General features: G+C 45.6%; 1 protein-coding gene across 1 annotated transcript in view; it reads right to left on the bottom strand.

Annotated features, from left to right (window-relative positions):
* LOC115152867 (protein TANC2-like) overlaps positions 1–25,170 on the bottom strand; it is a 411,487-nt gene that overhangs the window by 216,855 nt on the left and 169,462 nt on the right. Inside the window, exon 4 of the mRNA XM_029697757.1 lies at positions 4,207–4,284. Within this exon, the coding sequence (XP_029553617.1) occupies positions 4,207–4,284 (78 nt within the window). The remainder of the gene's footprint in view (positions 1–4,206; positions 4,285–25,170) is intronic.

The following is a 25,170-nucleotide window of genomic DNA, read 5'->3' as shown; positions in this document are numbered from 1 at the left end:
GGGGAGGCTACATAGACGTGGTAAGTGGCTTACCTCTCAAAAAGCTGCCAAACAAAAGGGTAGGGTGAATTTGAATGCTCCTTGTTGAACTGTTGAACTGTTGAGACAGACAGGTATTTTTGAAGAGTGTAAAAGACACTTCACAGAACAAAACAAAACACTCACAGACGCAAACACAAACCCACCCCCACCACCCCCATAGACGCATTCAGCTCAAAACATAGGTAAAAAAAGAGCAAGGACACCTATGGGAAAATCACACTGCCGAAATTAGTCCTATGGAAGCAGAACTCCATAACTGTAGTCTATAACAATTGTAAGATGGCGCCGACAGAGATGGTCGCCTCGCTTCAAGTCCTTAGGAAACTATGCAGTAATTTTTTTTTTAATGTATTATTTCTTACACTGTTAGCTCTGAAAATCTCAAGTGTTATTACAAACAGCCGGGAAGAACTATTGGATATAAGAGCGACGTCAACTTACCAACATTACAACCAGTAATATGACTTTCCCGAAGCGGATCCTTTTTTTGGACCTCCAACCTGGACATTGGATCTAATCCCAGAGGCCGACCCAAAACAACGTCGTTGCCGCAGGAGAGGCAGACGGAGCAGCCTCCTGGTCAGAGTTAGAAGGCAAGCACACCACCCACCGCTTCCGAGCATATTAGTCGCCAAAGTCCAGTCTCTAGACTACAAGGTGGACGAAATTAGGGCACGAGTTGCCTTCCAGAGAGACATCAGAGATTGTAACATTCTCTGTTTCACAGAAGACATGGCTCACTAGGGATTGTTTTCAGAGTTGGTACAGCCACCGGGTTTCTTCATGCGTTGCACCGACAGAAACAAACATCTCTCTGATAAGAAGAAGGGCGGGGGTGTATGCCTCATGATTAACAACTCATGGTGTATCAATAACAACATACAGGAACTCAAGTCCTTTTGTTCACCTGACCCAGAATTCCTTAGAATCAAACTCCGACCACATTATCAACCAAGAGAATTCTCTTCGATTATAGTCACAGCTGTGTATATCCCCCCCAAGCAGATACCTCAAAGGCCCTGAAAGAACTTCACTGGACTCTATGTAAACTGGAAACCATATATCCTGAGGCTGCATTTATTGTAGCCGGGGATTTTAACAAAGCTAAATTCTACCAGCACATTGGCTGTAGCACCCGCTTGAGCAAAACACTGGACCACTGCTACTCTAACTTCTGCGATGCATACAAGGCCCTCCCCTGCCCTCCCTTCGGCAAATCCGACCACAACTCCATCTTGCTCGTACCGTCCTATAGGCAGAAACTCAAACAGGGTGTACCTGTGACTAGAACCATTTAACGCTGGTCTGACCAATCGGAATCCACGCTTCAAGATTGCTTTGATCACGTGGATTGGAAAATGTTCCGGGAAGCCTCAAACCATAACGTTGATTTATACGCTGACTCGGTGAGTGCGTTTATTAGGAAGTGCATAGGAGATGTTGTACCCACTGTGACTATTAAAACCTACCCCAAACAGAAACCGTGGATAGACAGCGGCATTCGTGCTAAACTGAAAGCGCAAACCACCGCATTCAACCATGGAAAGAGGTTGGGGAATATGGCTGAATATAAACAGTGTAGTTATTCCCTCCACAAGGCAATCAATCAAGTGAAATGTCGGTATAGGGACAAAATGGAGTCGCAATTCAATAGCCCAGACACGAGACGTATGTGGCATGGTCTACAGGCAATTATGGACTACAAAAAGAAAACCAGCCACGTCACGGACACCGGCGTCTTGCTTCCAGACAAGCTTAACACCTTCTTTGCCCGCTTTGAGGATAATACAGTGCCACCGACGCGGCCCACTACCAAGGACTGCGGGCCCCCCCTCTCCTTCTCTGTGGCCGATGTGAGTAAGACATTTAAACCTGTTAACCCTCGCAATGCTGCTGGCCCAGACGGCATCCCTAGCCACGTCCTCAGAGCATGCGCAGACCAGCTGGCGGGGGTGTGTTTACGGACATATTCAATCGCTCCCTATCCCAGTCTGTTGTCCCCACATGCATCAAGATGACCACCATTGTTCCTATACCAAAGAAGGCAAAGATAACTGAACTAAATGACTATCATCCTGTAGCACTCACTTCTGTCTGTCAGACTGGGTGCTCAACTGGTCAACTGGAGTCAGGTGCAGGAGAGCAGAGTTGAGTGAACAGGCACACTTTAATTGGCAGAAGCAAAATCAGTCAGACGCAACAGCGTCATAACACTCCAGCCAAAGGCAAAGGCGCACTAGTCACACAAGCGCACTAGTCACACAAATAATGCACAACAATACAATACCACGGGTTCAAAACAATACCTGGAAAAAAACAGCCTGCCGCGCCACACAATAAACGTAACGAACAATTACACACACAGACATGGGGGGGAACAGAGGATAATATACACGTAGAGTGATGAGGGGATGTAAACCAGGTGTGCGGGAAAACAAGACAAAACAAATGGAAAATGAAAGGTGGAGGGGCGATGGCTAGAAGACCGGTGACGTCGACCGCCAAGCGCCACCCGAACAAGGAGAGGAGCCGACTTCGGCGGGAGTCGTGACACTGTCATCATGAAGTGCTTTGAGAGACTAGTCAAGGACCCTATACCCACTTCAGTTTGCATACCACCCCAACAGGTCCACAGACAATGCAATCGCCATCACACTGCACACTGCCCTATCCCATCTGGGCAAGAGGAATACATATGTAAGAATGCTGTTCATTGACTAAAGCTCAGCATTCAACACCATAGTACCCGCCAAGCTCATCTTTAAGCTTAAGGCCCTGGATCTCAACCCTGCCCTGTGCAATTGGATCCTGGACCCTGGACTTTCAGACGGGCCGCCCCCAGGTGGTGTCAAGAAAACAACCCCCCCCCATCCATGTCGACGGGACAGTAGTGGAGAAGGTGGAAAGTTTTAAGTTCCACGGCGTACACAGAAATTGTCCACCCACACAGTCAGCGTGGTGAAGAAGGCGCAACCTTCAACCTCAGGAGGCGGAAGAAATTTGACTTGTCACCTAAAACCCTCACAAACTTTTACATTTGCACATTCGAGAGCATGCTGATAGGCTGTATCACCGCCTGGTACGGCAACTGCACTGCCTTCAACCGCAAGGCTCTCCAGCGGGTAGTGCAGTCTGCCCAACACATCACCGGTGGCAAACTACCTGGCCTCCAGGACACCTACAGCACCCGATATCACAGGAAGGCCAAAAAGATCATCAAGGACAACAACCACCGGAGCCACTGCCTGTTCACCCCGCTATCATCCAGAAGGCGAGGTCAGTACAGATGCATCAAAGCTGGAACCGAGAGACTGAAAAACAGCTTCTATCTCAAGGCCATCAAACTGTTAAACAGCCATCACTAACATTGAGTGGCTGCTGCCAACATACAGACCCAAATCACTGGCCACTTTAATATATGGATTTAATAAAGGTATCACTAGTTACTTCAAATAATGCCACTTTAATAATGTTTACATATCCTACATTACTCATCTCATATGTATATACTGTATTTCATACCATCTACTGCATCTTGCCTATGCCACACGGCAATCGAGCATCCATATATTGATATGTACATATTCTTATTCATTCCATTTACATTTGTGTGTATTAGGTAGTTGTTGTGAATTTGTTAGATTACTTGTTAGATATTACGGCACTGTTGGGACTGGAAGCACAAGTATTTCGCTACACTCACATTAACATCTGCTAACTCTGTGTATGTGGCAAATAACATTTGATTTGATGTTTTATTGTTGACAGACACAATTGACTAACATTTTGTTTCTCTTCCTGCCCAGTGTATACTTCCAGGGAGAACAGACTCAGACAAAATTACAGGAACATAAACATTCATAGTGTTCTCTCTCCACAAAATTACTACATCACTTCTTCTCCAGTTATTAAAACCTCTGCTATTAAGTGATATAAAATGCAGCCCTTTAAACAGCCTCCAGCCCTCTCTGTTGCTCCAGGGGAGAGAGTAGAGAGAGGGGCAGGAAAATAGTATGAGCATGAATCTAAAAATTCAGAAGGAAAAAATAAGAGATGGATATAAGAATAAGAAATAAGGGGAAATGGGATAAAGGGGAGAGAGAGAGAGAGAGAGGGGTTTGGTCCACAGAGTAGTGTAACACACCCAGTAGTGTAACTACCTACCTTGACCGGTGTGGCTCAGGTGGGGGTGGTTCTCTAGATTGGGCGAACGGGGGTCTGCCAGGTCCTCATTCCCTCCATCTGCAGATAAGGAGTGAGAGAAAGAAAGAAAGAAAGAAAGAAAGAGATTGAGTGAGCGTGGGGATGCCAGGAAGACGAGAGAGAGTGAGCGTGGGGATGCCAGGAAGACGAAAGAGAGTGAGCGTGGGGATGCCAGGAAGACGAGAGAGAGTGAGTGTGAGGATGCCAGGAAGAGGAAAGAGAGTGAGGATGCCAGGAAGAGGAAAGAGAGTGAGGATGCCAGGAAGAGGAAAGATAGTGAGGATGCCAGGAAGAGGAAAGATAGTGAGGATGCCAGGAAGAGGAAAGATAGTGAGGATGCCAGGAAGAGGAAAGAGAGTGAGGATGCCAGGAAGAGGAAAGAGAGTGAGGATGCCAGGAAGAGGAAAGAGAGTGAGGATGCCAGGAAGAGGAGAGAGTGAGGATGCCAGGAAGAGGAGAGAGTGAGGATGCCAGGAAGAGGAGAGAGTGAGGATGCCAGGAAGAGGAAAGATAGTGAGGATGCCAGGAAGAGGAGAGAGTGAGGATGCCAAGAAGAGGAGAGAGTGAGGATGCCAAGAAGAGGAGAGAGAGTGAGGATGCCAGGAAGAGGAGAGAGTGAGGATGCCAGGAAGAGGAGAGAGTGAGGATGCCAGGAAGAGGAAAGATAGTGAGGATGCCAGGAAGAGGAAAGATAGTGAGGATGCCAGGAAGAGGAGAGAGTGAGGATGCCAAGAAGAGGAGAGAGTGAGGATGCCAAGAAGAGGAGAGAGAGTGAGGATGCCAGGAAGAGGAGAGAGTGAGGATGCCAGGAAGAGGAGAGAGTGAGGATGCCAGGAAGAGGAAAGATAGTGAGGATGCCAGGAAGAGGAAAGATAGTGAGGATGCCAGGAAGAGGAAAGATAGTGAGGATGCCAGGAAGAGGAGAGAGTGAGGATGCCAGGAAGAGGAGAGAGAGTGAGGATGCCAGGAAGAGGAGAGAGAGTGAGGATGCCAGGAAGAGGAGAGAGTGAGGATGCCAAGAAGAGGAGAGAGTGAGGATGCCAAGAAGAGGAGAGAGTGAGGATGCCAAGAAGAGGAGAGAGTGAGGATGCCAAGAAGAGGAGAGAGAGTGAGGATGCCAGGAAGAGGAGAGAGAGTGAGGATGCCAGGAAGAGGAGAGAGAATGAGGATGCCAGGAAGAGGAGAGAGAGTGAGGATGCCAGGAAGAGGAGAGAGAGTGAGGATGCCAGGAAGAGGAGAGAGAAAGTGAGTGCGGGCATGCGGGTGGCGTTCCAGCAGGTAGGTCACCTCATCCTCCACCAACCAGGACTGGGACCTCAGGAGGCTGCTGACAACACAGCCCCTCCACACCCCTCCTCCAGGGTCCTAGAGAGTCCCGCACACTGGCAAAGTGGACCCAATTGTTCTTGTTCATCGTGGTCTGCTGGGATGTAGACCAGAGACACCAACCAGGCCCTTGTCCAGAGCCCAGGGCCAGCCCCTGAGAGGACAGCCTACAGCAGAACTGTTACAATTCTGAGAGGAGTGTTGATCCACAGAGCTAGTCCCTGTGGATAAGTGGGACACTTGTGAGGGTAGGACTGGTGGTACAGTACAGTACAGTTTACTGACAGAGCTACAGCCGGGTTAGCTAATGATATGAGGATCAATACAGTGGGCCCAGACAACTGAGAGATTGGCTCAGGGATGGATTTTCAGGGACAGATTGATCACAGTGGATGGAGCAGGGCTTGGTTAGGGGGTTGATGCAATGGCCAGCACCCGCTTTGCCTCCACTACAGTCTGTTTGACGAGGCCAGCCCCTCTAATGCACAGTAATCAACAGTAGAGCCATACAACTAAGGCTGCGGCCCAAACGGCACCTTATTTCCTATAAATTGCACTACTGTTGACCAGAGCCCTATGAGCTTGAGCTGTGGTCAAAAGTATTGCACGAAATAGGGAATAGGGTGCCATGTGGGAAGCAGCCTAAAACTACAAGGGGCTTAGTGGCATATCATGATTCATTCTGAAATCACACATCCCACTCAAATTAAGCCAACCCATTTATAAACAAGCTGTTGTTTGAAAGTTATCTAAGCCAATGGATTTCTCTGTCTGTAGTACTCAGCTTGCCACTAACGTACAAAGCGGTGTGGGTCTTTATTGCAAAGGGTCGTGTAATCTGGCCATGACGGATACACCACGTTTCCATCAACGGGTCGTGTGTGTGTGTGTGTGTGTGTGTGTGTGTGTGTGTGTGTGTGTGTGTGTGTGTGTGTGTGTGTGTGTGTGTATTCTCCCAAACAAACACTTGTGTATATGTTCTGATCATCAACCCACAATAAACAGACTGGACATCAGTACACAATCTGCTGTTGTGCCAATTCAAGGTAGACTGGGCTGCTGATGGAAAGATCCAGCTTGTAGACAGACCAATAGCATTACCCAGAGGGCCTGAGCGTTAGTGTGACAACTGGGGCACACCCCCCCTCACCACTTTGACAAAGGTCTATTCTGTTCTCTTTGAAACAACCCAATGACAAACAGGCTACGCAGTGAAGCTGAAAGCATCACATGGTGAAACGCAAATGTTATATACTTGAACAAAAAATAGCTAAACTACAATGCATCACATCAAATCAATAGTGAAATCAGTCACTACACAACACTAATCCCTCAACCGACAGTGCAGACCAGAGGAGGCTGGTGGGAGGAGCTATAGGAGGACTGGCTCATTGTAAAAGCTGGAATGGAATACATGGAACGGTATCAAACAGATCAAACATATGGAAACCATATTTTACCCTATTCCATTTTATTCCATTCCAGACATTACAATGAGCCCATTCTCCTATAGTTCCTCCCACCAGCCTCCAATGGTGCAGACAAATGTCACACTATCTGACCTAAGACAATGGGCCTAGAGATTAAAGTTAGCTGCAATGTGAACAGCCAGACTGTGGGTGGGTTGTGAACGGAGCTACTGTATGTAGCTAGTACAGTAGAGAGAGGTCATGTTGTACTGTATCACTGTATGTAGCTAGTACAGTAGAGAGAGGTCATGTTGTACTGTATTATCCAGCCTGACAGACCAAAGACAATGCTGTCAGCTCTTACATAATGTCACTTTGAGAATGGACCTGAGTGCTGAGCCAGCTGGAATAGCTGCTCCCACCAGGAACACACACACACACACACACACACACACACACACACACACACACACACACACACACACACATACACAGAGACAGAGACAGAGAGACAGAGAGAGAGAGAGAGAGAGAGACACAGAGACACAGAGAGAGAGAGAGAAAGGAGGAAGGAAGGAAGGAAGGAAGGAAGGAAGGAAGGAAGGAAGGAAGGAAGGAAGGAAGGAAGGAAGGAAGGAAGGAAGGAAGGAAGGAAGGAAGGAAGGAAGGAAGGAAGGAAGGAAGGAAGGACTGATAGAGACAGGTAAGGGGAAAGAGTTGAGCCAGCAGTTTTACCAACTCAGATCTGTTAAGGCTTTAATGCAATTTAGACAAATCCTTGATGGAATCTCAGCTTAAGTTCTGTTTCTAGCTACAGTACATGTTTCTAGCCTAAGTGCCCTGAGCAAACATTCAAATTAATGGAGTATTCCAATTTGTAAAGCAGCCGATGCCTCATGTTTTCAATTAAAGAGGAAAAGAAAAGGGCCTCCCAAGTGGGGCAGTGGTCTAAGGCGTGACTACAGACCTGGATTTGATCCCAGTCTGTGTCACAGCCGGCCGTGACCGGGAGACCCATAAGGCGACGCACAATTGGCCAAGCGTAGTCCGGGTTAGGGGAGGGTTTGGCCGGCCGGTATGTCCTTGTCCCATCGCGCTATAGCGACTCCTGTGGCGGGCCGGGCGCATGCACACTGATATGGTCGCCATGTGTACGGTGTTTCATCCGACACATTGGTGCGGCTGACTTCCAGGTTAATCGAGCAGTGTGTCAAGAAGCAGTGCGGCTTGGCAGGGTCGTGTTTCGGAGGACGCATGGCTCTCAACCTTCGCCTCTCCCGAGTCCGTAGGGGATTTGCAGCGATGGGACAAGACTGTAACTACCAACTGGATATCACGAAACTGTGGAAAAAAGGGGTAAAAGTACAACAACAACAAAAAGAATAAAAGAGAAGAGTACACCGAAACAATGTAGACTACAATACGGTTTCCTTTGTTTCCATGTTGTCATATTCTGCTGAGCTTGCGGCTACAATAATGTAATGTCATTCATTTGAGCTTCTGCTTCCCTTCTCTCCCCCTGAGCCCTCCCATGTCTGACCTGTATTCCACTAGATATTCTACAGTAATGAACAGACAACACAGCACCAAGGCGAAACATAGTTGGAATTAATTGAATCATCCACACATCATACTGCACTATACACAGCCTGGTTAACAAAAGCAGTTAAAATGCTACAAAATCATGAAGAAAAACCTAAACGATTATCAAGGGCAAATCCACAGTAATTACGCCAAGACGATTTTTCACATTAAAGTCAAATAAAAAAACATTGATTTAAAAGTTTAACCAACCATACAACTCTATGAACAATTACTTTTTTCAAGAATTTACATAGTAAATAAATAAAAAATTGAATTAACTGGAAAAACTGTGAAGATGCGAAGTTTGGTAACAGAATTACAGTAAAATCTCCCTCAGTTTTATTCTGCTACCGAACTTTGTCCTGCACAGTACTTCCTGTAAATGTGTTTTTCTCAAATGTTCAGTGGAAATTGTTAAAAGTAGTCTTTTGAAATCAGTGGTTTTACCATGGAATTGCCCTCAGACCATTCTACTGATCCCGCTAATGGCTTCCTTGTACACTCATCCTTCTCTCTGAGCATGAATGAATGTATGTAACTGTGAGACAGGGTGGCTGTGAGACAGGGAGGCTGTGAGACAGGGAGGCTGTGAGACAGGGTGGCAGGGAGGCTATGGGGCAGGGAGGCTGTGAGACAGGGTGGCTGTGGGGCAGGGAGGCTATGGGGCAGGGAGGCTGTGAGACAGGGTGGCTGTGGGGCAGGGAGGCTGTGAGACAGGGTGGCTGTGGGGCAGGGAGGCTATGGGGCAGGGAGGCTGTGAGACATGGTGGCTGTGGGGCAGGGAGGCTGTGAGACATGGTGGCTGTGGGGCAGGGAGGCTATGGGGCAGGGAGGCTGTGAGACAGGGTGGCTGTGAGGCAGGGAGGCTATGGGGCAGGGAGGCTGTGAGACAGGGTGGCTGTGAGGCAGGGAGGCTATGGGGCAGGGAGGCTGTGAGACAGGGTGGCTGTGGGGCAGGGAGGCTATGGGGCAGGGAGGCTGTGAGACATGGTGGCTGTGGGGCAGGGAGGCTATGGGGCAGGGAGGCTGTGAGACAGGGTGGCTGTGGGGCAGGGAGGCTATGGGGCAGGGAGGCTGTGAGACAGGGTGACTGTGGGGCAGGGAGGCAATGGGGCAGGGAGGCTGTGAGACAGGGTGACTGTGGGGCAGGGAGGCTATGGGGCAGGGAGGCTGTGAGGCAGGGTGGCTGTGGGGCAGGGAGGCTGTGGGGCGGGGAGGCTGTGGGGCAGGGAGGCTATGGGGAAGGTTGGCTGTGGGGCAGGGAGGCTGTGAGACAGGGAGGCTGTGAGACAGGGTGGCTGTGGGGCAGGGAGGCTATGGGGCAGGAAGGCTGTGAGACAGGGAGGCTGTGGGGCAGGGTAGCTGTGAGGCAGGGAGGCTGTGGGGCGGGGAGGCTGTGAGACAGGGTGGCTGTGGGGCAGGGAGGCTGTGGGGCGGGGAGGCTGTGAGACAGGGTGGCTGTGGGGCAGGGAGACTATGGGGCAGGGAGGCTGTGAGACAGGGTGGCTGTGGGGCAGGGAGGCTATGGGGCAGGGAGGCTGTGAGACAGGGTGGCTGTGAGGCAGGGTGGCTGTGAGACAGGGTGGCTGTGGGGCAGGGAGGCTGTGAGACAGGGAGGCTATGAGACAGGGAGGCTGTGAGGCAGGGTGGCTGTGAGACGGAGACTGTGAGGCAGGGTGGCTGTGAGGCAGGGAGGCTGTGAGGCAGGGAGGCTGTGAGACAGGGAGGCTGTGAGACAGGGAGGCTGTGAGACAGGGTGGCTGTGAGACAGGGTGGCTGTGAGACTGGGTGGCTGTGAGACTGGGTGGCTGTGAGGCAGGGTGGCTGTGAGGCAGGGTGGCTGTGAGGCAGGGTGGCTGTGAGGCAGGGAGGCTGTGAGGCAGGGAGGCTGTGAGACAGGGAGGCTGTGAGACAGGGAGGCTGTGAGACAGGGTGGCTGTGAGACAGGGTGGCTGTGAGACTGGGTGGCTGTGAGACTGGGTGGCTGTGAGGCAGGGTGGCTGTGAGGCAGGGTGGCTGTGAGGCAGGGTGGCTGTGAGGCAGGGTGGCTGTGAGACAGGGAGGCTGTGAGGCAGGGAGGCTGTGAGACTGGGTGGCTGTACTGTACAATTATTCAGACAGGGCCAGGGCCAGGGCCAGGGCCAAAGCGATGAATGGTGACGCATGAGAGGGGCTGATTTGCGTCAAACGCTGGCCACCAGCTCTACCACTCTACAGGGTCCTGGAAGGAGGTGTTAGTGGAACAGGAAATACAGAGGGAGGGTGAGAGAGAAGAGAGAGAAAGGGATGAGATAGCGTGAGAGAGGAGAAAAATAGGAGAGAGGAAAGAGGGAGGAGAGACGAGAGAGACATCCAGAAAAGAGCAGTTAAATTATACAACCACCTAAAAGGAAGCGATTCTCAAACCTTTCATAACAAATCCCTCACCTACAGAGAGATGAACCTGGAGAAGAGTCCCCTCAGCCAGCTGGTATTGCAACACAATTAGACTCAACCAAATCATCAGAAAACTAAAAGATAATTACTGGACACATTGGAAAGAATTAACAAAAAAACAGAGCAAACTGGACTGCTATTTGGCCCTAAACAGTGAGTATACAGTGACTGACCCAAACTTAAGGAAAGCTTTAACTATGTACAGACTCAGTGAGCAATGCTATTGAGAGAAGCCGCCGTTGGCAGACCTGGCTCTAAAGAGAAGACAGGCTATGTGCACCATATTAGAGACACATTATCCCTCAGATTACACAGAACCACAATCTTGATAAACTCCCATATCTATTGGGTGAAATACCACAGTGTGCCATCACAGCAGCAATATTTGTGACCTGTTGCCCAAGATAAGGGCAACCAGTGATGAACAAACACCATTGTAAATTGAGTCTGTAATACCAACATGTTTCAAGCAGACCACCATAGTACCTGTGCCCAAGAACACTAAGGTAACCTGCCCAAATGACTACAGACCGGTAGCACTCACGTCTGTAGCCATGAAGTGCTTTGAAAGGCTGGTAATGGCTCACATTAACACCATTATCCCAGAAACCCTAGACCCACTCCAATTTGCATACCACTCAAACAGCTCCACAGAAGATGCAATCTCTACTGCACTCCACACTGCCCTTTCCCACCTGGACAAAAGGAACACCTATGTGAGAATGCTATTCATTGACTACAGCTCAGTTCAACACCATAGTGCCCTCAAAGCTCATCTCTAAGCTAAGGATCCTGGGACAAAACACCTCCCTCTGCAACTGGATCCTGGACTTCCTGACGGGCCGGCCCCAGGTGGCGAGGGTAGGTAACAACACATGTGCCACGCTGATCCTCAATACTGGAGCCCCTCAGGGGTGCATGCTCAGTCCCCTCCTGTACTCCCTGTTCAACCACGACTGCATGGTCAGGCACGACTCCAACACCATCATTAAGTTTGCAGATGACACAACAGTGGTTGGCCTGATCACTGACAACGATGAGAAAGCCTATAGGGAGGAGGTCAGAGACCTGGCCGGGTGGTGCCATAATAACAACCTATATCCCTCAACGTGATCAAGACAAAGGAGATGATTGTGAACTACAGGAAAAGGAGGACCGAGCATGCCCCCATTCTCATCGACGAGGCTATAGTGGAGCAGGTTGAGAGATTCAAGTTCCTTGGTGTGCACATCACCAACAAACTAGAATGGTCCAAACACACTAAGACAGTCATGAAGAGGGCACGAAAGAGCCTATTCCCCCTCAGGAAAGTAAAAAGATTTGGCATGGGTCCTCAGATCCTCAAAAGGTTCTACAGCTGCACCATCGAGAGCATCCTGACTGGTTGCATCACTGCCTGGTACGGCAACTGCTCAGCCTCCAACTGCAAATCAAATCAAAGTTTATTTGTCACGTGCGCCGAATACAACAGGTGTAGGTAGAACTTACAGTGAAATGCTTACTTACAGGCTCTAACCAATAGCGCAAAAAAAGGTATTAGGGGAACAATAGGTAAGTAAAGAAATTAAACAACAGTAAAAAGACAGGATATACAGTAGCAAGGCTATAAAAGTAGCGAGGCTACATACAGACACCGGTTAGTCGGGCTGATTGAGGTAGTATGTACATGTAGATATGGTTAAAGTGACTATGCATATATGATGAACAGAGAGTAGCAGTAGCGTAAAAGAGGGGTTGGCAGGTGGTGGGTCACAATGGAGATAGCCCGGTTAGTCAATGTGCGGGAGCAGTGGTTGGTCGGCCCAATTGAGATAGTATATCCATGAATTTATAGTTAAAGTGACTATGCACAAGGCACTACAGAGGGTAGTGCGTGTGGCCCAGTACATCACTGGAGCTCAGCTGCCTGCCATCCAGGACCTCTATACCAGGCGGTGTCAGATTGAGGCCCAAAGAATTGTCAAAGACTCCAGCCACCCCAGTCATAGACTATTCTCTCTGCTACCATATGGCAAGTGGTAACGTAACGGAGCGTCAAGTCTAGGACCAAAAGGCTTCTCAACAGCTTTTACCCCCAAGCCATAAGACTCCTGAACAGCTAATCAAATGGCTACCCAGACTATGCATTGTGTCCCACCCCTAAACCCCCCCCCTTCCACCAACCCCTATTTTAAGCTGCTGCTACTCTCTGTTTATCATCTATGCATAGTCACTTTAACTAATCCTACATGTACATATTACCTCAAATAGCCCGACTAACCGGTGCTCCCGCACATTGTCTCTGTACCGGTACCTGTATATAGCATCACTACTGTTATTTTTTACTGTGTTTTTTATTTCTTTACTTATCTATTGTTTGCCTAATACCTATTGTTTACTTAAAAACTGCACTGTTGGTTAAGGGCTTGAAAGTAAGCATTTCACTGTTATATTCGGCGCACGTGACAAATAGACTTTGATTTGATTTGAAATACAACCGATATTTATGTTTATTTATTTTCGCTTTTGTACTTCAACTATTTTCACATTGTTGCACTGTACATAGCCAATAATACGATATTTAAAATGTTTATTTATTTTAAATCTTTTGTGAGCGGGGGCCTACCGAGTGGTGCAGCAGTCTACGGCACTGGATCACAATGCTTGAGGCATCACTACAGACCCAGATTCGATCCCGGGCTGTGTCACAGCCGGCCACAACCCGGGAGACCCATGAGGCGGCGCACAATTGGCCCTGAGTCGTCCGGGTTAAGGGAGGGTTTGGCCAGCCGGGATGTCCTTGTCCCATCTCATTCTAGCGACTCCTGTGGCGAGCTGGGCGCATGCACGCTGACACGGTCGCCAGGTGTATAGTGTTTCATCTGACACATTGGAGTGGCTGGCTTCCGGGTTAAGTGTGTCAAGAAGCAGTGCGGCTTGGAAGGGTTCTGTTTCAGAGGATGCATGGCTCTCGACCTTCACCTCTCCCGAATCCGTATGGGAGTTGCAGCAATGGGACAAGACTGTAACTACCAATTGGATATCACAAAATTGGGGGTAAAAGTTAACAAAATAAAAAATAATTGTGAGTGTAATGTTTACCGTTAATTTCTGTTTATTTCCATTTTTTATTTCCGTTTTGTTTATTGTCTATTCCACTTGCTTTGGCAAGGTAAACATACGTTTCCCATGCCAATAAAGCCCTTTGAAATGAATTTAGAGAGAGATGAGAGAGAGATGAGAGAAAGATATAAATACTTTTTTTAAAGAGCTGTTAAATTCCACAACCACCTAAAAGGAAGAGATGCCCACACATTTCACCACAAAGCCCTCACCTACATAGAGATTAACCTAGAGAAGAGTCCCCTCAGATAGCTGGTTCTGAGGCTCTTTTCACAAACACAAGCAGACCCCACAGGGCCCCAGGCCAGCAACAGAATTAGACTCAACCAAATTATGAGAAAACAAAAAGATAACTATTTGACACACTGGAAAGAATCAACCAAAAAACAGAGCAATCTGGAATATGATCTGGCCCTTAACAGAGAGTAGACAGTGGAAGAATACCTGACCACTTAACTGAGAAAACTGGAATGATATTCGGCCCTCAACAGAGAGTACACAGTGGCAGAATACCTGACCACTGTGACTGACCCAAAATTAAGAAAAGCATTGACTCAGTGAGCATAGCCTTGCTATTGAGAAATGTCTATATTCTTTTAAAACCTTTGTGAGCGTAATGTTTACTGTTAATTTCTGATTGTTTATTTCCGTTTTGTTTATTGTCTATTCCACTTGCTTTGGCAATGTAAACATATGTTTCCCATGCCAATAAAGCCCTTTGAATAAAGAGAGAGGGGGGAGAGAGGGGCATCCCTCCCACACTATGAACCTCTGAGGCAGTATTGAGTGGGTGGGCTTTGCCAGAGAGACACACAACCAATCAGCAACCTGAGGTACTAGGGTATTATATAATACAAAGACACTCAAGTGACTGCCTACTGGCTAGGCTTGGGCGGTATACCATATATATCCTATACCTGGGTATTTGGAAAAAGCCACGGAATGGCTTTCGATACCGGCAATACCTTCAAATCTATTTATTATACGTTTTTTGATAAATTTAAATATTTCTAGCTACTTTAAGTAAATACCTGCAGTCAACTTGTGCAATACATTAGGAGATAAAGCAAATTGCGTTCTTCATTTCACTGGTCACATTAATGTACATTATGAAGCTTACCATAGTTCCCCAGAGCAGTTGATTCAGTCGCGTGTTTGTTTGTAAATAGCACAATGGCTGAGAGGGAGCAGGTGAGTCCAGCTGTTGATTTGGTTTAACTTGCTAGTTATCTCAGTAAGTGGCTGAATTAATAAGGAGACGGGGCATCAGATTGTGTTATCTATCTGCCGTGTTTGAGAAGTCAAAGCACTATAGATGACTTATCTGTACAGCTACCACTGCTGCTATTTTGACTTCCTTGTGTTTATTTTTTTATCCTTTCCGTTCTTGGCCCCTCAGTCTGGTCTCACCCCCCTCTTCTCCTCTCCCCTCTTCTCCCAGCAGAGCAGGCAGACCTGTTGCCCTAGCAACTTTACACAGACAGAGCATGTACACATGCTGCTCCAGAGCCAGTACTGTTCTTCCTTCAGACAAACATGCGTCGAAACTTTGCTCATTTGCACAATATCTCACATTTGCTTGTAAATGTCCAAACTCACCAAAAATGACATTCGGTAGCTCCCACCTTATATGTATAACTTCATGAGCTGGGTTGCCTGTCTTTGCAATGACTTTGTTGTTTGCGCTCGTAAGACTATTTAACTAGCAGCCTTTATTGAAAAAATGCAATTTAGTTAGCATTATGTTAATAGACACCCAATGGGCTGAGAGAGAGAGAGACATGGTTCTATTGATCAGGCCCATGGAGAACTGCCTTTTTTAGACCCCATATCTACACATCAAGAAGCAGCACCAAACCAACTGAGCAGAACAGAGTAAAGACAACATCTCTGATCAAGAAGCAGAACCAAACCAACTGAGCAGAACAGAGTAAAGACAACATCTCTGATCAAGAAGCAGAACCAAACCAACTGAGCAGAACAGAGTAAAGACAACATCTCTGATCAAGAAGCAGAACCAAACCAACTGAGCAGAACAGAGTAAAGACAACATCTCTGATCAAGAAGCAGAACCAAACCAACTGAGCAGAACAGAGTAAAGACAACATCTCTCCAGTACTTGCATTCCCCCCTTTTCCATTTCTCTCTCTACCTCCATAATAATAATGACAGTGAATGTTATTTATAAAGTGCATTTCTTGCACTCAAGGCGAGCTACCATCATACAAATCACTATCATCACCCTCACTCTCTTCAACTCCTTATCTGTCTTCCCCTTGTCTCCCTCCCCCTGTCTACCTCCCCCTGTCTCCTTCCCCCTGTCTCCTTCCCCCTGTCTCCCTCCCCCTGTCTCCCTCCCCCTGTCTCCCTCTGCCTCTCTCTTCCCCCTGTCTCCCTCCCCTGTCTCTCTCTTCCCTCTGTCTCCCTCTGCCTCTCTCTTCCCTCTGTCTTCCTCTGCCTCTTTCTTCCCTGTGTTTCCCTCCCCCTGTCTCCCTCTGCCTCTCTCTTCCCCCTGTCTCCCTCCCCCTGTCTCCCTCCCCTGTCTCTCTCTTCCCTGTCTCCCTCTGCCTCTCTCTTCCCTCTGTCTCCCTCTGCCTCTCTCTTCCTCCCCCTGTTTCTCCCAGCACAGTGATAGCGTACAGTCACCTCTGCCTCTCTCTGACCTCCAGTGTACTGTAGGAGATGTGAGTCCCCTGCTATGGAGCCATATGTCTGTCTCTACTGATCACTGCACCAAGTATACCAGGGAAATACATGCCAAAAGGTCCTGATTCTGACATAAACAAAGCATTTCTAGAGGAAGACTAAGATCCTGTCCAAAATGGCACATTATTCCCTTTAAATAGCCCTATAAGCCCTGGTCAGAAGTAGTGCACTTTAGGGAATAGGGTTCCATTTGGGACGCAGCGGAGCATTTCAGTGCAGTGCAATCAATAATAAACCATGTGAGTCATCCATGGATGTACACAGACGGCATTTAAATGGACATGGTTTGAGCATTAGGGTAATGAGGGCAACAACAGTATGTTTCGTTACATCAAAGTGTCATAGCGATAAATAGCCCTAATAACAACAGTACAATAATAGTACAAAGACCACACGAACAACATAGCTTTGGAGAAGAAAAAAAACTCCATCCGAGAGGAGAGACATCATTTGATGTCAGATATGAAAGGTGTCATTGGGTGTTCTTTTATTCCAATCTGAGTGCAGAGTTTTCAAACAGCAGGGGGCAACCATTAGTCCAGAGAGAAGAGACACAGGAGAAGAAAGAAATAGGGATGGGGAGGGAGGGAGGGAGGGAGGGAGGGAGGGAGGGAGGGAGGGAGGGAGGGAAGGAATGCAAGACAGAGAGAGAGAGAAAGAAAGAAAGAAAGAAAGAGAGAAAGAGAGAAAGAGAGAAAGAGAGAGAGAGAGAGAGAGAGAGAGAGAGAGAGAGAGAGAGAGGATACTTTATGAAACAAAGCCTTCACTATCTCATCCTGGAATATCCAAGGCCTGAGGTCATCTGCCTTTGGCCTAAAGAGCAGGAACCTTGACTTTACCAAAGAAATCGGAAATACAGACATTGTTATCCTACAAGAAACATGGTATAGAGGAGATGGACCCACTGGTTGCCCTCTAGGTTACAGAGAGCTGGTAGTCCGATCCACCAAACTACCAGGTGTGAAACAGGGAAGAGACTCAGGGGGTATGCTAATTTGGTACAGAGCAGACCTTGCTCATCCTATTAAATTAATCAAAACAGTAACATTTTACATTTGGCTAGAAATTCAAAATGAAATGATCTCAACAGAGAAAAATGTCCTCCTGTGTGCTCCTTATATACCCCCACTAGAATCCCCATACTTTAATGAAGACAGTTTCTAAATCCTGGAGGGGGAAATCAATCCGTTCCAGGCCCAGGGACATGTACTAGTCTGTGGTGGCTTAAATGCCAGAACTGGACAAGAACCTGACACCCTCAGCACACAGGGGGACAAACACCTGCCAGGGGGCGACAGCATTCCCTGCCCCATTTCCCCCCCTAGGCACAACTACGAAAACATAATCAACAAAAACGGGTCACAACTGCTGTAGCTCTGTTGCACCCTGGGTATGCACATAGTCAATAGTAGGCTTTGAGGGGACTCCTATATTAGGTACACCTATAGCTCATCTCTTGGCAGTAGTACTGTAGACTACTTTATCACTGTCATGACGTTGCCCTCTTTGGGTACAGTGAGCACCATCCCCCTCTCTATACCCCTTTCACCAGGCTCTGTAAGAGAGGTCATAAATTCCTATGAGGAGATCCTCCTCATGGCCACAGTATAGAGAGAGAGTGAGTTTTCAGAGAAAACAAAGGAATTTCTTCCACCTCACAGAACTGGAGAACCGAACGACATTTATGTTCTGGAGAAGGTATAAAAGATCGGTGAAGAATCCAGCTACGAACTGGTCCGTTTGGTACAATTTTGTGAAACTCATGAGACAATACCGCCACATTACCATAACGCTGTTTATATAATAGCCTCAGTTATGAGGCTTACATCAAATTGTTGTATAACATGAATGAATAAGGATGGAACTGTTTGTGAAATTGTGTAATGTGATTTTGGACTGTTTAATGAAGGAAACTCCAATTCCCTTTGGAGTTGAACTAAATCAGAGGACCGCCCATGAGCACAGTTATGGTCTGGCATCATGGGACAGGCCCTTTTCTGCTCTTCTGAATAAAACCCCCACCTAGGTTTTCTATCACCAGACCAGCTTACCTCGATAATGAGAGGGCCAAGGTTTGAGAGAAGACCAGCTTACCTCGATAACGAGAGGGCCAAGGTTTGAGACCATGCATTTCTATTGATGAACTTTTAACCATACCATGTGGTTAAACTCTTATACTATCGATACCGACAGAATAAGAACAAGTCTTTGATATTAATTACTAGTCTGCTGCTAGGAATTCGGTATCATTGAATGTGAAGACCGACAACCGCCGAAACAGCTATTCTATAACGACATGAATGAATGTTACTCTGAACTATCCATTCTAACCACGACAGAGAGAGAGAGAGGGCAGACACACTCTCCAACAGAAACAAACTTTTCAACAGAGATCCCGACGACACACTGAGCGTAAATATATATATTGATTGCAATTGTTCACGAATGAGTGAGTGTTCATGTGCAAAGGATTAGCATTTCAATTGTTATAATATTCAACTCTGTGGTGCCTTTTCAGCTGACTCCCACTCCCCTTTTGTCTAACAAGCCGCCATGCCGGTTTAGCCCACTAGGGCACATTCTCCTATCATTTCCTTGTAAACATATACTGTTTGTTATTCATTTCTGTGAATTACCTAGTTAGTACATAAATGATTTTAAGGCAATTGATGTATGGATGACTCATAGTGAAGACTGGGTTCGTGCAGATAACCAACAATTTACGATGTTTGGAATGAGACTAACGTGAGATAAATAATAATTCATTAATTCGAAGACTAACTGATCAGATATTAAAATATCTGAAAGTTATATTAGGAAAATTATAACTTTGTCATCTGAATATTTTCCTTGGTGCCCTGACTTCCTAGTTAATTACAGTTACATGATTAATCAGTTTAATCGCGTAATAATAATTACAGAGAGTTATTTGATAAATATTCTTCAGTTTTAATGATGCCAAAGTCACTACATCACTGACCTCAACCCAGAGTCTCTTAGAGCGTTCACAGTCAGCCCACTGACAACCCTATCAGATCACAGCAAAACCACAGTCTTCTTGAACAGAGCAATACTCAACCTTGAGGCATCAAAGACAAAGGAACTGAATAATATTAAGAAATGCTATAGATGGAAGGAAAGTAGTGTGGAAACCTAACAAAAAACAATTAGGCAACAACAAATTCAATCCCCTTTAGACAACTTCCTGGACAAAAAGTTCCACTGTAACTGTAAACTTGGCAGTAGAAAACGTAAACAGTATAACTGACCTCTCAGCTTCCCTATCAAATCTAAACATTTCAAACAGAATTCCAAAGAAAATTAACAACAATGACAAATGGTTTGATGAAGAATGCAAAAACCTAAGAAACAAATTCAGAAAATTATCCAACCAAAAATATAGAAACCCAGAAAACCTGAGCCTACTCCTTCACTATGGTGAATCACTAAAACAATACAGAAATACACTACGGAAAAAGAAGGAACAGCCGCCAGAAATCAGCCGATTGTAATTGAAGAACCAATATACTTTAACCACTTTTGGGAAATTTGTAAAACACTAAACAAACAACAAAGAGTTATCCATCCAAATCAGAGATGTATGGGTAAACCACTACTGAAATCATTTTGGACCTATTACAAAGAACAAACTGCAAAAACATATACATGATCAAATACAAATCTTGGAATCAACTATTAAAGACTACCAGAATCCACTGGATTCTCCAATTGCATTGAAGGAGCTACAGGACAAAATACAACCCTCCAACCCAAAAAAGGCCTGTGGTGTTGATGGTATCCTCAATGAAATTATAAAATATACAGACCACAAAATTCCAATTGGCTACACTTAAACTCTTTAACATCATCCTTAGCTCTGGCATCTTCCCCCGTATTTGGAACCAAGGACTGATCAGCCCAATCCAACAAAGGTGGATACAAATTTGACCTCAATAACTACTGTGGGATATGCGTCAACAGCAACCTTGGGAAAATCCTCTGCATTATCATTAACAGCAGACTAGGTAATTTCCTCAGTGAAAACAATGTACTGAGCAAATGTCAAATTGGCTTTTTACCAAATACCGTATGACAGACCACGTATTCACCCTACACACCCTAATTGACAAACAAACAAAACAAAACAAGGCAACGTCTTCTCATGCTTTGTTGATTTGACTCAATTGGCATGAGTGTTTGCTACACAAATTGATGGAAAGTGGCGTTGGGAGAAAACATACAAAATTATAAAATATGTGTACACAAACAACAAGTGTGCGGTTAAAATTGGCAAAAAAAACAATTTCTTTCCACAGGGTCTTGGGGTGAGACAGGGATGCAGCTTAAACCCAAAGCCTCTTCAACATATATATCAACGAATTGGCGAGTACAACGTAAAACACCAAATAATGCATGCAGAGCAGAATTAGCTGATACCGGCTTATGATCAAAATCCAGAAAATAGATGTTAAATTCTACATTTTGTGTGCACACTGTCCACAAAATGAGGTGGAAACTGAGCTGCACTTCCTAACCTCCTGAAAATGTATGACCATATTAGAGACATATTTCCCTCAGATTACACAGACCCACAAAAATGTGAAAACAAACCCAATGTTGATAAACTCCCATATCTACTGGGTGAAATACCAGTGTGCCATCACAGCAGCAAGATTTGTGACCTGTTGCTACAAGAAAAGAGCAACCAGTGAATAACAAACACCATGGTAAAAACAACCAATATTTATGTTTATTTATGCAACCAGTGAATAACAAACACCATGGTAAAAACAACCAGTATTTATGTTTATTTATTTTCCCTTTTGTACTTTAACTATTTGCACATCGCTACAACACTGTATATAGACATAATATGACATTTGAAATGTCTTTACTATTTTTGGAACATCTGTGACTGTAATGTTTACTGTTCATTTTTATTGTTTATTTCACTTCTGTTTATTATCTAATTCACTTGCTTTGGCAATGTTAACATATGTTTGACCATGCCAATAAAGCCCTTAAATTGAAATCGAATTGATAGAAAGGGAGAGAAAGAGAGAAGGGGAAAGGGCTGGAGAGAGAGAGTAATATGACATTTGAAATGACTTTATTCTTTTAGAACTTTTGTGAGTGTAATGTTTACTTAGAGAAGAAGAAAGAAAGAAAGAAAGAAAGAGAAAGAAAGAAAGAAAGAAAGAGAGAGAGAGAGACAAAAAGAGAGAATGAGAGAGAGCTAGGGGAGACAGTATGTCTGTGCTGTTCCCTCTTTCCTCACACTCTCTTATTCTTATCCTCTTGTTAGCCCAGAAAAATCACTCACTCTGTCCTGAACAACACTGGTGATATATGCCTCGCACACACAACCACATCAACTCAATTGCAGGCAGAGGAGAGACAACTGTGAACAAGCAGGCTTGAATAATGAAACATCAAATATAAATGAACTAGTGAACACAGTATGTGACTGCCAGCTTGTAAACAACTGCCAAAACAATCCCTCTACCCAGTCATTTAAGAATAGATATATTTTACAACTGCCTAAACAATACTTCTACCCATTAATTTAAGGAGATATATATTTTACAAATGCCAAAACAATCCCTCTACCAGGTCATTTAAGATATATATTTTACAACTACCAAAACAATCCCTCTACCCAGTGTGAACACCCTCCCACTCTGCCAAATTATTTCTCTTTGCTTTTGTTTTCCTTAATAGGATATTGGTGGGCGGAGCCGGGAGTGTCATCAGCAAAATGGGACACCCCAGGACAATTGCACCTCTTCCCCATTCATTGAGGAAACTTTCTCCATGCAGACACACTGTTTTTGTGGCCATTTTGTTTGTTTTGGCACTGTTCAACACCCTGCATTATCACATTTATGCACGCAAACACTCACTTACACTACTGACTACACGCACCATTGTTAATTGCATTTACTTTACTTCAGTTAATAAATATATTTTGTTATTCTTTATCTCCACGTTGTCTCACTTTTTGTTACGGGCTTCGAGCCGGTTCGTGACAAGTGGGGGCTCGTCCGGGATCATAAGATTGGTTCCTAGACATTTTGGCGTATAGTACTTTGTTGCATTATGAAGGACTAACCCTAGCGTAATTTGGCTTACTAGTATGTGTGTTGTGTTTGGGAGAAGACGTGGAGTTAATGTTAAACTCTGTAGGTGCTTTGTTTTGCATCTTTTGTTACAGCTTGTTTGAGTTGTAATGTTTGGTGCCCAGTACTGGTTGCCTTTGTTTGTTTGTTGGTAAACTTGCCACTGCGGTGGATAGTTTGTTGTGTGCTGCGTTGGAGAAAGTACATTGGTTAGTTTCCAGGTCCCTGCCCAGGTTGGAGACTCTTGCTCTACTCGCTGTTGGGTCATCGGTCCGAGGAGGTGAGTACATTCGGCTGTGTACCTCAGTGGGAGATTTGGGTAGGGTGGTGACACTAGCTACCTGGAGTTATAGCCTTTTTTCCTCTGTTAGGCTTAGCGACGTGTTTCACTTTGGAATACGTTGGGCATGGCTATTTTGTTTGTTATTTTTGTGTGGTGTCTGTGGACTGAGCAGTTGTCACGGGGTCACATCCGTGGCTTGGTGGAATCTGCCAGCGTGCTGGGTGGTTTATTTCCTTGCCAGCGGGCTACAGTGCGTAATTACCCACCGCAAATCTGCACGACGACTAGGGTTGAGTTACTGTAGGTTTTGGGGAAGCTCCATATATATATCACATCTCTCTTCTGTGGTGCCCAGTGTGATTGTCATTTCTCTGGTTGTGGTCTGATATGCTCAGCAGAGGGGAAAACATTTTTCTTTCTTTTTTTCTTGTGACTATGGTGTCTTATGTAGACGAGTTCATTCGCATTCCATCAGAGGAACTGTTAGAATTATGTACTAAAGAACAGCTGTTGAAAGTTGCTGAACACTACAAGGTTGAAATTGGTGATAAACGGCAAAAATTCTATTAGGTTAATATTGAAGGCCAATCTGATGGAGAGTGGTATTCTTGAAGTTACCACTGGGGCAGCCTCTGCTGAGGACTCGCCGTTTCCCCGTAACGTTACAATGACCCCCTCCATCGGTTAGTCCTAGTAGTCTTCTTTTTGAACAGCAGAAAGAGCTGCTTCTGTTACAGCTAGAGCACGATCGTGAGAAGCTAGAGCACGATCGTGAGAAGCTAGAGCATGATCGTGTAAAATATATGAAAAGGAATTGGCATTTAAAAAGGAAATGGAGCGTGCTAAAATCAAGCTGCAACAAGAGCGGCTAGAGCTGGTTAGGGAAGGAAATCTCTCAGGGGAGAGTTTGCTCTGGGAAGGTGACCCAGATTTACCTAGGGGTCGTTCCTCTTTTGGTCGTGCCCCAGACACATTTGACGGTTGTTGCCTCAGTTTAATGAAAAGGACCCTGAGATATTCTTTTCGTTGTTTGAGCGTATTGCTGATGCCAGGAATTGGCCTGATTCTGACCGCACTTTAATGTTGCAGTGTGTGCTGACTGGTATAGCGCAGGAAGCATATTCCGCTCTTAGTGTAGCCGACAGTGTCAGTTATGATAAGGTTAAAATGGCTGTGTTACAGATTTACGAATTGGTTCCTGAGGCTTACCGCCAACGATTTAGAACTTTAAAAAGGGATGATAAGCAGACTCATATTGAGTTTGCTTGAGAATTATCTTCTGTTTAATCGCTGGTGTTCCGCCTCTGCAGTTATGACTTTCCAAGGGCTGTATGATCGGATTATGTTAGAGCAATTTAACTTTTTAGTGACAGGGAGCAGTATTTGGAAATTCAGATGAATGACGTGCCCAAATTAAACTGCCTGCTACTCGGGCCCAGAAGGTAGGAAATGCACATTATTATTATATTTGGATGGAAAACACTCTGAAGTTTCTAAAACTGTTTGAATGATGTCTGTGAGTATAAAAGTACTCATTTGGCAGGCAAAAATCTGAGAAAGATCCAACCAGGAAGTGTGGAAATCTGAGGTTTGTAGTTTTTCAGGTGATTGCCTATACAGTATACAGTGACTTAGGGTTCATTTTGAACTTCCTAAGGCTTCCACTAGATGTCAACAGTCTTTACAACGTTGTTTCATGCTTCTACTGTGAATAGGGGGAGAATAAGAGCTCCTGGAAGTAGATGAGTGAGAAAATGACATGAGCTCAGTGGCGCACCCTCCCGTGAGAGTCAGCTGTGTTCCTTTTCTTTTTGAAGACAAAGGAATCGTCCGGTTGGAATATTATGGAAGATTTATGATAAAAACATCCTAAAGATTGTTTCTATACATCGTCTGACATTCTATACATTGTCTGTAATATAACTTTTTTGACTTTTCGTCTGAAATTAACTGAGCGAGC

The sequence above is a fragment of the Salmo trutta genome, chromosome 18 (genome assembly GCF_901001165.1).
Source record: "Salmo trutta chromosome 18, fSalTru1.1, whole genome shotgun sequence".
NCBI classification, from domain to species: domain Eukaryota; kingdom Metazoa; phylum Chordata; class Actinopteri; order Salmoniformes; family Salmonidae; genus Salmo; species Salmo trutta.
Note: the sequence above shows the minus strand (reverse complement) of the source record. Positions and strands in the feature narration are given on the sequence as shown.